Source organism: Montipora foliosa, chromosome 6 (assembly GCF_036669935.1).
Source record: "Montipora foliosa isolate CH-2021 chromosome 6, ASM3666993v2, whole genome shotgun sequence".
Lineage (NCBI taxonomy): Eukaryota > Metazoa > Cnidaria > Anthozoa > Scleractinia > Acroporidae > Montipora > Montipora foliosa.
Window position 1 is genome coordinate 74150742 of NC_090874.1, and position 12500 is coordinate 74163241.

The 12500-nt window shown below is 40.2% G+C and overlaps 2 protein-coding genes across 3 annotated transcripts in view; one reads left to right on the plus strand and one right to left on the minus strand.

Annotated features, from left to right (window-relative positions):
- Window positions 1-12500, plus strand: part of LOC138008405 (myosin heavy chain, cardiac muscle isoform-like) — an 81837-nt gene that overhangs the window by 50574 nt on the left and 18763 nt on the right. The gene's annotated exons all lie outside the window — the stretch shown is intronic.
- Window positions 23-5072, minus strand: LOC138008422 (CUB and peptidase domain-containing protein 1-like). Of its 2 annotated transcripts, XM_068855765.1 has the most exons (4): window positions 4980-5072; window positions 3112-3159; window positions 2447-2684; window positions 23-647 (listed from the first exon to the last, which is right to left on the minus strand). In XM_068855765.1, exons 1-4 carry the CDS (start codon window positions 5029-5031, stop codon window positions 104-106), a joined length of 882 nt encoding a protein of 293 aa, XP_068711866.1. In that variant the 5' UTR covers window positions 5032-5072; the 3' UTR covers window positions 23-103. The 2 variants fall into 2 exon arrangements, with proteins under 2 accessions (XP_068711866.1, XP_068711867.1); XM_068855766.1 differs by lacking the exon at window positions 3112-3159 and having other exon boundaries at window positions 4980-5052.

Below are 12500 nucleotides of genomic sequence, written 5' to 3' on the forward strand. Positions count from 1 at the left end.
AAACGAAACAAACGAGTTCTCGTGATTCAATTTATTCAGCTCCTGCTTTCAATCACATTACACTACGAATCTCAAGATTGCATCGTAGAATTGCATTGCCTTCTTAAGCTTGAATGGTATCATCAATGAATTTCCTCAGATAACGCACTTTGGAGTACACCCCGTAAGAATTGGGTGCGGCGCATCCATTTCCAAAGCTTGTTGCACCCTCAAGGAAGTGCTTACCGCTGTACTGGCACACCAAAGGACCGCCACTGTCGCCCTGGCAGGTGTCCATACCACCCTCCTTAAAACCAGCGCACAACATAGAGGAATGCATATTGCCGTAGGCCTTCTGACACTCCGACGGTGACACAAGAGGGACCGTGACTTCTTGCAGTTTATCAGGTTGACTCCCACCGAAGCGAAGTGTTCCCCAACCGCTTATCAGGCACTGATTGGTCAGATCATCAAGCGGCAGATGATACTTGTTATCTCCAAGACACACTAGGCCCACCCCAGGCCCAAGGATGGCAGGACGGTCAAGCTTGATCAGTGCCATGTCATTCTCCATAGTACGGCTGCTGTAGTTCTCGTGTTTTACAATTTGTATGACGTTAAACTCTTGGGTTGTATCCTCCTTCACCTCTCTGCGATGAGCGCCCAGCCTGAGGATCAAATAACATTGTAAGACAATTAAAGAAAAAAAACTATTACTCACAGGCTGGATACCTAAAATTATTCATTTTTATTAAATGGCAAGAGCCTATTGCCTCTATAACGAGCGCTGTGAATGGCTTAGTGCTAGGGCGTTATTCTACGGTAATGCTCGATTAAATTGGTGATCTTCATTTTACGTAGGTTGAATGTGCACTCTACCTAGTTGAAGCAGCTATCAACCCCCCAAAAAGGACTGAAAACACTTTTTCTTTCCCTTCATCTCTGTCTTACCCATCCCAACACATCTTAATGATTCGCATCATCTTACCGGTTTCTGCATTCATACAGTTCTGCATTAAGTCAACATAACAAGGGAACAAAGAACTGTATTCTGTACTTACCGGTACTCGACCTTGGACCCTCCCTATTTATAGTCCCGTGTCTTCACTACAACGCTAAAACTATGAACATGCTCAAGGCAACACAGTTCTTTTCATTGTTTACTTTTGTACAATAGGTCAAGTGATATCCATATATAATAACCAAAACTTATCCAAAACTGACCCAAATTTTTCTCTAGGCTTCATTTAGGCACCAAAAAAAGTTTCTTCAATTCAGCTGAGAGCGTATTTAACCTAGGTAAAATTGGTTTTACCTATGAGGACGGATTTTTTCAACAACATCTACTTTGTGAATCACCGCAAAAAGTGAAATCTTAATCACACAGGAAGAAGCATTATGCAAAGGGTGGTATACAGTTTTAACTCATTTCTGTCCCACTTGGTAATAAATAAACTAAACAAGAATTTTTGAGTTGTTCATATGGTTGAAATGAATATCAACTACTTTGATTAGCTTTGATTCGATTCATGGCGCTCAACAGCTTGACCTGTTCAGCGGCTTCTGTGTGGGTTGATAGTCGATTTAGTCGATTTACCTGTCCTAAGATTTTGTCTTCATCAGTATGTCATACACATTTGCAATTTGCGCATATTCTTTATAAAAATCGGAAAAATCCTTGTCTGGATGGTACTTATTCCGTAAAATGAACATAAGTTCCAAAATGACTAGTTACGACACAAACAACTTGAAGGAAACCTCTGGCGTTATTGAAGTACGGTTTATTTTATTTTATTTTATTTTATTAATTAAATTTACTTTTTTTTTTTTTAGGGTGGGGGGGGGGAAGGGGTGGAGAAGAGGCTTATGACCGACCTATCATTCCGACAGATGATCAGTCATAAAGCCCGCCGCACACGGTGAGGAAAGAGCTGAGCAAACTGCCTCGCGAGATGGTTTGTTCAGTCGTTTCCTCAGTTGTGCGGGGAAATTGTGGTGAGAGATTCGCCTCGCGAGGCCGTGAGGATAAAATCAAATATGCTTGATATTTTTGTTTGCGGCCATCGTGAGAATCGACCTGAGCTTGGTTTCATTCTTTTAATCAAGGATCCAATAAAAATACATGGCATTCTAACGTAACTTCAGTGGCGTCGGAATTTCTTCCTCTGACGCCATCTTAAACCACTGAAGTCACGTGAGTATGCCATGTATTTTTATTGGATGCTTGATTGATAACTCACTACGGCCGCACACAGTGAGGAATTTCCCTCGCAAGGCAAAACAACATCAAACATGTTTGATTTTATCCTCACGGCCTCGCGAGGCGAATTTCTCACCACAATTTACAATTTCCCCGAACACCTGAGGAAACGGCTGAGCAAACCGCCCCACGAAGCAGTTTGCTCACCTCTTTCCTCGCCGTGTGCGGCGGGCTTAAAGGGAAGGGTGTGGAAGCTTGTACACCAACCAGATTTTGAAGCTTCCGGTCGTCTCGCCCACGATGCAATGAGCTGCCGTCAGTACCCATTGAGGGTGGATCAACGAACCGCCGCAGAATTGTGCATAGTCGGTTCGCAACATAGCCTGCCACGGAATGCTGTTCTTTTCTGTTTCTTTGCCACCAACTATCCGTGCACCAGAAGTCGGACGAACACCACATGACGACGGAGGACTGGGCTGAGGCGGGGGCGGAGACGGGGGTGTTGCTTGAAACAATACAATACAGCACAATGTTTACAGATAGTTTGAATTCATGACGCTTTACAACATTGCGTTTCCTGATTTTACGTATTTATCTACTTTGTTTCCCACCAAACGAACACCTCAAAAAGGATTCAGAAAACACAATTTGGAAATAATGCCTTGGTTTTACAGTTTCTAGTAAGCAGTACACGTTCGTCAGTTTAGCAAACTGGTTTACTACCCGTAAATTCGGTAACGAATAATTTTCTCTTATTTCTCTTTGCCTAACCAAATCTACCTTGTATGTTCCCAGCGAACGAAAGATGCAAGGATCGAGGACAAATGAAGATATGCGACAAAAAACTTGTAAGCCAATCTCTCCAAAGTTCTTACTTTCACTTATGGAGTATTCATATGTTTTCAATTTTGGCGTTCATTTCCTACACTTACGTGAGCCTGATCCATCCTCAAGAAAGTCTTCTTCCAGGATAGGAACTCCTTTAAAGGAAATAAACAGCAAAGTACATGGGGGCAACCAACGACCGAATGTCTTAAAATTTGTCAAAATTATCTAAAATGGTTTCCACAATGCTTTGGCCCCGTACACACGTATCCGGATATTTTTTAATCGGCACCTTTTAGTCGTTTTCCTTTGCGGATTCCTAACTTTTTGATCCGCTCTCCAGAGTGGAAAGTTTTGAATGCGCAAAGAATTTGGAATCGTGTGGACAGTCGAAGCCGAATATTTTTCAAATCTTTGCCGCGTATATATTCAACATGGCCGCTGAACGAAATGCTATCGCTTGTCTTGTCGCAAACTCGCACTCCTGATAGTAAAGGAAAGAAAAGGAACGTTTATTTATGTGTGTAGTTTTCCAGCGCTGGAGCACTAAATTGGGAACACTTAAACTGAAATCAACAAATAAACGCAAATCAAATCAAATGTTGGGTTTGAGGAGAGGGGAAAACCGGAGTACCCGGAGAAAACCTCTTGGAGCAGAGAAGAGAACAAACAAACTCAACCCAAATATGACGCCGAGTCTGGGAATCGAACTCAGGCCACATTGGTGGGAGGCGAGTGCACTCAGCACTGCGCCAGCCCTGCACCCTGCAGCCCTTTTGATGGCGCAAGGGTTGTTGACTATAGTCACAAAGGAGTCCTGTGGCCCGTTTCTCGAAAGCGCCGAAATTTACGGGCCATTTTCGGGTGTGACAATTTCCTTTGTTTGTCTCAAGAACGGAGATGATTTAAGATGTCAAACTTCACAGTCATTTGCTTTTTGTTACCTTGAAAACGTGTTACAAGATCAGCTTTCCAAAACAAGCGGATAGCGGTTTCACAACTGGCTTTTCGGGACTTATTGGATAATAATAATAATAATAATAATTTATAATAATAATAATAATAATAATAATAATAATAATAATATAATTTATTTAGCATTTTACAAGTTTCAATACTTTACAGAATTAAAAATAATAATAATGATACTCATTTAAATGTTAAAAAAAAAAAAAAATTCCGGTTACGTGTGCACCGGCAAATTCAATTTGAATACTTTTCGTGAGGACGTGAAAATTTTAATCCGCAGAGAAAATTTTGCGGATTCAAAATGGAAACGTGTGGACTGGGCCTCTGTGAATTTGTAGCTGCCCTTCAAAGTATTTATCTGTTCGGATGTTCTAGGGGAACATCAAGTCTCAAGAAATTCCTAGGTGGCTTTTTTGCTTCGTCCGAAGTTTTAGCAATCATCGTGACAGGTCTGATCAAGAACTTGATCTGAATTACGTAGTTTTCTTTTTTCCCGAAAAATTTAGGGGTTGTTTGCTTTAAATATGATTTTCAAACAGACTTTGGCGAAAATGATAAAAGATAGCAAAAAATAAAGTTCTTCAATGTGGTTTCGAAATTTCTACGCACTCGTCAGAACTTTTCACTATTTTCCCGAAATTTCTAGGAAATGTGTTCAGAAAATGACCAAAAATGTCCAAAATGGTAGTGCGCCTCGAAAGTCTGAATTCGAATATTTCGAAATTTCTAGCCAACCTTTATAGGCTTCTAGATGGGATTGTTTCTGTAACTTTTATCCGTTAAAAGAGTCTAGACTGCGTTGTCTCGTCAAACGTTTTATTTGAAGGTCTAAAAATTCTTAACTGATTGAATACTTTTAGAAAACTCTAATAACCGCGAAAGGAGACAGGAGTTAACGTTAGTTAGAAGTTTTGAAATCTGGAAAATATGAGAAGCTGCGCTTGACACAATACAGCACAAAGAACGGAAGACTTAGACGTTACTGAGGCTTCATGTGATGACTGACCTTGAATCCTGACAAACGAAATCGCAAGGATTAACACAACGAGGATCTTCATTTTAACAAGAGTTCTTTTCGTTTCTTCCCAAAGTTCGTTTATAGCTGTTTTCTTGATCACACATACTTTTAAAGCTCGTGATCGATAAAACAATGTTTTCACAGATGCTCCAATGTATGATCTTCTAAGTAGGCCATTTTAAAGTAATTAAGGACTCATTTCTATGCTTTGTTTGGTGTTAAAACTGTCATCAATGGTAAGAAAAGCATTATTGTTTGTTTTTACTTGACAAGTTGTTAAGAGAAGTTGTGTATTGTTTGTTTTTTTCCCCACGAAGTTTAGCTTTGAGTTTGTCAAGATAATGGGAAGTATCGAAATGCAAATAGCATTGTAAACAACAATTAAAAATCGCATTGTACTATTAAGCTTAGGCGAAAATCGAAGGAAAATAATGTGAATGAGGAGGCAGGGCTCTTGCCTCGAAACCCGGCGATCCCGGGTTCAAGACCCGCTCTGACCGCTCGTCGACTTTATTTCCTCTTTTAGTCCCTGGCTCAACCGGTTTGCCTCCGGCCAGTTGCCACGACGGGACGACCCATCCTAAAAGAAACAATTGGCGTTGGATAAAACAAAAAGTATTTAAAAACCTCCATTCCATTCTAGTTTCAGTCCACCAACAGCGAGAATACGCAAAAAAATATATTTGATGGAATGGTAGTCTATTTGCCTTGTTGTGCTTAATTTTCATTGTTAATTCTACACAGTTTCTTCCTGTTTTTCGTAAGTTTGCACAATATTCTTTAAACCGCTAAATGGTATCATTAACTCTCAACAGTTCAGTAAACAAATATCACAGTTTGTTTGCCGTTGTTTTTGACCAAGACAAACCACTCTTTCTTCTTTGACAAACGAGTTTTAATTTGTTTTATCGCAATTGAGGTACGCCATGATCACGGTTTACGGAAACGAGAACAACCAGGAAACCCAAAGTTGTTCACCGAACCTCACTCCGTTGGTTTTATTCAAGTGAAGTCTGCTCAACGAGACGTGGGCTCATCGAGAAAGATTGAATCAAGCCATTGAAAGACGGAGTTGCTCGAGAGCGTTCGGTGTACTGTCTGCTGTGCAGACAAAAGGGAATATAAAGACCTTTAAAGGACACTCAATCTTAATACTTCGCTCGAAAGCAAACAAATTGAATGAAACAAAATAATTGCTTTTCTTTTCCAAATTGGAAGCTTTTGTCCAGTTATGATAAAAGGAAAATAATTGTTGGAAGAGACAGAGTTAGAGAGGGGGGGGGGGGAGGAAGGGGGAGGGGGGGAGAGATAGACTGGATGTCCTTTTTTCGAGCCTCATTCTTAAAAATATGAAACATCTAGATGAAATGCTATAAAATACTTAATGAATCAGGATATGATGGAACCCAAAGTTCTTGGATCTGATGAATATATATATTGCATATAAGTGGCGCAGATAAGATTACTGATTTTCATTCAAGTACTTTTTGTATTGACTCCGACAATGAATTGCACATGCGTGATCTAAGTCTGTATCGCACTCATCTTCTTCTTGATAGTTGGCTCACAGGCGGCTGATGGTGTTGTGTTGTTTATCCCAGCGAAACGTGACGGGGCTGGTACAAAACACAGGTCACAGGTCTCTGTTTTACCAATACAAAAACAACCCTAACCGCTTACTAATGCTAACATTAGGCCTAAAAACTAGGTTAGCTTTAATGAATGTTTAGGATTCTTTCCGTTTTGGTAAAACTATGACCTGTGACCTGTGTTTTGTACCTGCCGCACAACGCAACGCCATGTTGGAAGTGCGCGGGATAGGTCTGGGCCGGGTGAAGAAACGAGGGGGTGAGGGGAGGGAGGGATAGGAAGAGGGAGAGACAAAGGAAGAGACAGAAAGTTAGTCCCATGTGGTTTAGGGGCCCCTCCCTCACTGCCGAATATTCCCTTGTCCCAAGGTATGTTAACGTGGCATGCGTTCTGTGCCACTGGGAACGAAGTTAAACCATTTGATACTTTAGAGACAAATAAATGTTGTTTCTCCAATAAATTTGAATCCAGTTTTATATTAAAGTGAAAGCAAAACTTTTTCATAGATTTGTTGCGAGAAAATGGCTGTTTCTGAATGAAATACGGTAAAATCGTCTGAAGGTCATCTCACCCGAAGTGATGTCGCCGAAATCAGAGCAATGTCGTCCCGAAACTTAACATCATGTCGCCTGAGACCCCGAGTTAGATCGCGCGACCCTTTATCCATGGCTTGATGTGAAACTAGCTTCTATTCTAGCAATCAAATTGTTGGGAAAAGTTAAAATTAAAATCATTGAAATAAAAGTTTGATCAAGGGTGCGTTCGATTGACCATATTTCGGAATAGGAATAAATGGAATATAAGTTAGGAATCCTCCGTTTTACGGACATTCAGTCTAAAATTGTCTAACATAAAAGGAAAAAAGGAAAGGAACTTTATTTAAGTGTCTAGTCGTTCTAGCGCTGGAGCGCTAATTGGGGACACTGTAAACTGAAATGAACAATGAAAGTAAATCAAGTCAAATCTTGGTTTTTGAGGAGAGGGGAAACCGGAGTGCCCGGAGAAAACCTCTCGGTGCAGAGTAGAGAACCAACAAACTCAACCCACATATGACGCCGAGTCCGGGAATCGAACCCGGGCCACATTGGTGGGAGGCGAGTGCTCTCACCACTGCGCCATCCCTGCACCCCAACCCTAACATCTGCTAAAATGCTATTTTAAACATATTTTTATTATCCTTGCTGCTTCGAAACACGCCAAACATACCGTTTTAATCATCACTCCACGTATTCTTATTCCGGAATAGCGTCAATCGAACGCGCCCTAAATAAGCCCGAGTTGGATATGAAGTGATAAAATAACCAACGAGCATGTAGCGCGAGTTGGTTATAATCACTTCATATCCAACAAGGGCGAATGGAATAATTGTAAATTCTCAAACCGGGTTTTGCCGCCGATTTTTATTTCCACAATTTTACAAAGCGTCCGGAAAGAGCATCTTGGCGCACTATTTTCCATATGACGTAAAATTTCGACTATTGCCTCATAGTCGGAGTTTTTTAGCCAATCAAAAAGCTAGAAATGCAATAGTCGGAGCTGAAAATTTACCAAAAATCAATAGACCTTGGTGGCTTGATTAGATTTCCTGTTGGACGAGAATCACTTACCAAGCGCCTTCTGACAAGCCAACGACGTCGAGGTAAAGAACCGACAACCTACTCGTAGTCTCGAGCTACATGACGACAAACTAAATTTCGGGTTCTGACTTTTCGGCGACTTGGCCGGATACCTTTTTGAATCTGTTCATATTTCTCAATGTGGAACTATGAGCGCGCGCAAATGTAGTTCGTAGAATTTATCATGGCAACGTGACATCACAATTGCAGTAATCATAGCAGATTGGATGTGAGAGAGAAACGCTGCGGCAAAATGGCTTCAGTAATTCATAAGTTAAAAGGAAAAGGAAATCTAGCTCGGGAGTTTCAGCTTACATTTTCTGTGAATGCGCTAACCTTGGAGTGTCGCAAAAATGCCTGGTAAGCTAAAACAGTAAAGAATTGAAAAACATTTAGCTTTTTCCAAATTGCGCACATCACCTGCTGTTGAAATGAAAATCCCCAAACAGTTGGACTGGTCTCTTTCTCAGTGTGGGTTTGCCCCTTTAAAAACAAGGTTTGAACGCATGTTGAGGGGAAGGGGGGTTCCATATTCAGATGACATTCTTCTGCTATCATCCTCATATAAGCGCATATTGTGTTTGCTCAAGAGCCACGAGGCTATGAGCCCACCTTTTATTTACAATAGCTCTTTTCACGGTCATTTTTTTTTTCATTTGCATTACAATGAAATCTAACGCGTATGCAAAGCAATTTCGGATTAAAACTACAAAATAGACCAAAATTGCCTCACATACATGCTAGATTATATTGTAATGCAAATGAGAAAAACTAACCGTGAAAAGGGCTATTTCAAATCACTCCTGGCCTTTTCCTATCCCTTTTGGCATGCGGACTGACGGGAACTCTTTACTTCCCATGTTACCTTTCGCTTATCATCCAGGCCTCGGTTGTTCAAAAGGTGGATAACCCTATCCACCGGGGCCCGGTTGTTCAAAAGCCGATTAACGCTACTTCGAGATTAAAAATTAACCAAGGAGTTTATTTCTCTACTCCCAAATGTTGTCCAACGCTGATATTCGGCAAAACTTTACAGTAGAAGAAGTCAATCTTGAAAAACAAAAATCAGCAATAGAAACTTTCACCAAAAAGTTGAAAACATGAAAGAAAACTTTACGCTAATCCTGGATTAATTTAATCGGCTTTCGAACAACCGTAACCGGATAAATAGCGATCCAGCGGATAAACACTAGCAAAATAAATTGAGTTATCCGGGGGCTAGTGATTTATCCAATACATTTCTGACAAATGGGGCCTGGGGTCTCCCAAACCAATCTATCCCAGTTTCCTTTACACTGTAAGTGAAAAAGTGTGCAAGGTACTTGGGCACGAAAATATAGCGGACCATCCTTAGTATTTCAGAAAATGTCGTGGAATTTTAATACAAAATTGGATCAAAGTACATATTAAGGTATTTAAATAAAATTATAACGCTCAGCACAATCACTCTGTCGACCTCCCTTCTTTAAAAAAGCTTATAAAAAGTCTGCTTTGGCAGGCACCCAGAAAAATTGGTGATTGTTTGGAACAAAGATGACAAAAATTGCCACACTAAGGTATGTTTTTCGTTCCTTTTTTTCACTTCTTGTTCCTGAAGGAGTCTTTTAGTAGCTCAAAATTAGGGACTGTAGTGGGAGTTATCTACCCATATCTGGCCATATGAATTCAAATTATTGATAAGCTTAAGTTTGTTTTTGACGTGAATAAAGAAACCTACAACGTAGCAGGTAAGCTTAATTGTGACAACCTGGTACAGGCTTGTAAACCTGGCCCCTTGTTTGGCTACACAATAAAGTTTGTTTTCGTGCATTGAAACGCTCTGCAAAACTACAAACTACATTCACGTTCTTTTTCTCAATTAAAATTACAAGTGAACAGTTCTATTTATTCGTAGTTTTTTCTTGCATTATGCACACACTGTGGGACAATACAGTATGGTGTCCTTGGTCCGCGACTTTTCCGAACATGATGTTATATTTCCTCGTTAACTAAAATACCACCAAAAACAAATTTGTCAGATGATTTCTTGATTATTCTTCTTTCACATGAGCAAATTAGCGGTTTTCAATTGAGTGTCGAAAGTAATAAGCGGATTGCATTGGTTTTGTATTACTTCACTCAGTGATTGGTTCAAAGTTCTCGCGTCACTTTTTCAACCAATCAGAAGTGAAACCAAAACCAATCGTGGCTCGCGCGTAAACATTTTCCCGCGCTTTGTGTCGGCTACATGAAATTACTTCGAGTTTTGATTGGTTTACTGGATTGTCTCCGTCCTCAGTTTGATTGGCCAGTTAAGGTAATTACTTTTGTTTTTGTTTTACGATACTCAATTGAAACCCGCTCTATCGGTGATTGTGTGTTAATTTGTCTTTCTAGAAAGTCTTTGCTTTTGCGGCTGTGTAAATATAAAACCCAACGGGAACACGTGTCTATTTGCAAAACAGATTTTCAGATAAAAAGTAATTTCTGCGGCTGGGAACGAATTTGCTACAGAGTTTTAAACTTTTGTTATACTATACTCACAACGGCATCCAATACGACTATAGCTGAGATGTATCAAGGATAATGAAGAATAAATAAACTTTCATGTTCGCACAGAAATTATCGGGTTTCACAGTACTTTTTTTTTTTTTTGGGCTGCTTACATGATTCGCGGACCAAGGACCAAATTCGCGGACGAAGGGCTCGCGATTATGTTCACATTTTTTCGAATTACAAGAGAAACATTTCAGTTTGGAACTTGCCAATTTTAATATTAACGCAAGAAACGAAAAAGCTATCTTCAGGGAAAATTTAAAGTTCGTGGCGTTTTGATTCAAGTAAGATGTTCAAGATTATCCTTTTTTCTCGCGGACCACGGACACCACACTGTAGCTATTCATAAGGCTTTTGTTAAAATGTCAAAATTGGAATTGTTCTCGTTATATAATCTCTAAGAAAGCTCAGTACCAGTAGTTGCAGAAGGAGAACCGCATTCATCTTTGCGGGCAGGTTACTACACTTACCAATACAAAACTTCTTTCATTTTGCAAATTTTGCAAATAATATATCCTGTCATGTTCTGTTATTCTGCACATGCAGATTTAATTGGATGTTTGCCGGAGAGTAATAAATGTATTTTACATGACTGTTTCTTCGTAGCCTGTCCCTTGGCAGCCTGGATGCAACAATCCCCTTCGTGGAATTCATGTTTGGCCAGAGCCAGATCCAGTTACCCTTAAAACAACTATGTACAAGGTAAATTTGAAGATCCAATTCCATGCCGATAGGAACACTGTTCTTAACCCATAGACTCCTCATGTGCCCTACGACGCCCCCTGCCTTCAGGAATACCTTAAATATTCTGGCGTTTAGACAGAATAATATGTGTTAAGTCTCACTCCCAGAGGTCAAATGGGTTAACTTTCTTGGAGTGTAGATAACGTATACTTTCATTTAACAAAACGAGCACTGTGATTGGTTGATTCTTGGTCACGTGCCCCTGATCAAACTCAAATTCCGCAGTTGTTGCCCGCTCTGGAAGTTTTGCTGCGATTGTTGAAGGAAACCTTAAATATATATAAAAGAAAGCACTTAATGTATGGTCCCTCGGAAAATTATAGTTAGGTATGTTTTCCTGATCCTGATCCTATGGATCCCTCGGCTTCGTCTCGGTAAATATCGGGACAGGACTCTCAGGAAAACAAAACTAACTGTTTCCCTCGGGACCATACATTAAGTGTATATTATTTGCTCATTAATAATCAAGTTGTTTGTTGAAGTTTCTCATCAATTGGGGGTAAGGGGGGGGGGGGGACTCCCATATGAAACAGACGGGGACGCTCGTCGTCTCGCTTAGGGGTGTAAATTTTGGAATTTGGTCTCGCTTAGGGTGTTCCGGACAAAGCGCCAAACTTTCCGACGAATATATTTAACCAATTGACTCCTGGGAGTGAGACTTAACAGATTTTACGCAGTCTAACCCCAGACAATTTTACTCAATTGGGACATCCTGGTGCGTTTGAGGTGCCAATGGGTTAATTCCCAAGGTCATATCTAGTGTAATTCAGGATTGGAAAGTTTCATTTGGTACAATACTCCAATAGTGTTAATGTAATGAGGGTGAGACTAGTTTCCTAGAAACGGTGAGTGACCCTGAGACTATAACCTTTAACAGTTTCCTAACACATGGCCCTCACATGGTAAGCTAATATTCTCAATTTTTGCTACCTTTCAAAGTCCTATGCAATTACCAGATGACTTTTTTTAATGCAGATCACAAATGTTACTGTGCTTTTAGAACCCTCAGAGAGAGGGAACATAT

What these genes read in the sequence shown, in the direction of transcription:
- LOC138008422 (XM_068855765.1), bottom strand. Translation starts at nt 5,031, where the DNA reads ATGAAGATCCTCGTTGTGTTAATCCTTGCGATTTCGTTTGTCAGGATT. An exon ending in TTCGTTTGTCAGGATTCAAG is followed by an intron (nt 3,160 to 4,979) that starts GTCAGTCATCAC and finishes TTTCCTTTAAAG; the next exon opens with GAGTTCCTATCCTGGAAGAA. An exon ending in ACCGGAAGCTTCAAAATCTG is followed by an intron (nt 648 to 2,446) that starts GTTGGTGTACAA and finishes TTTGATCCTCAG; the next exon opens with GCTGGGCGCTCATCGCAGAG.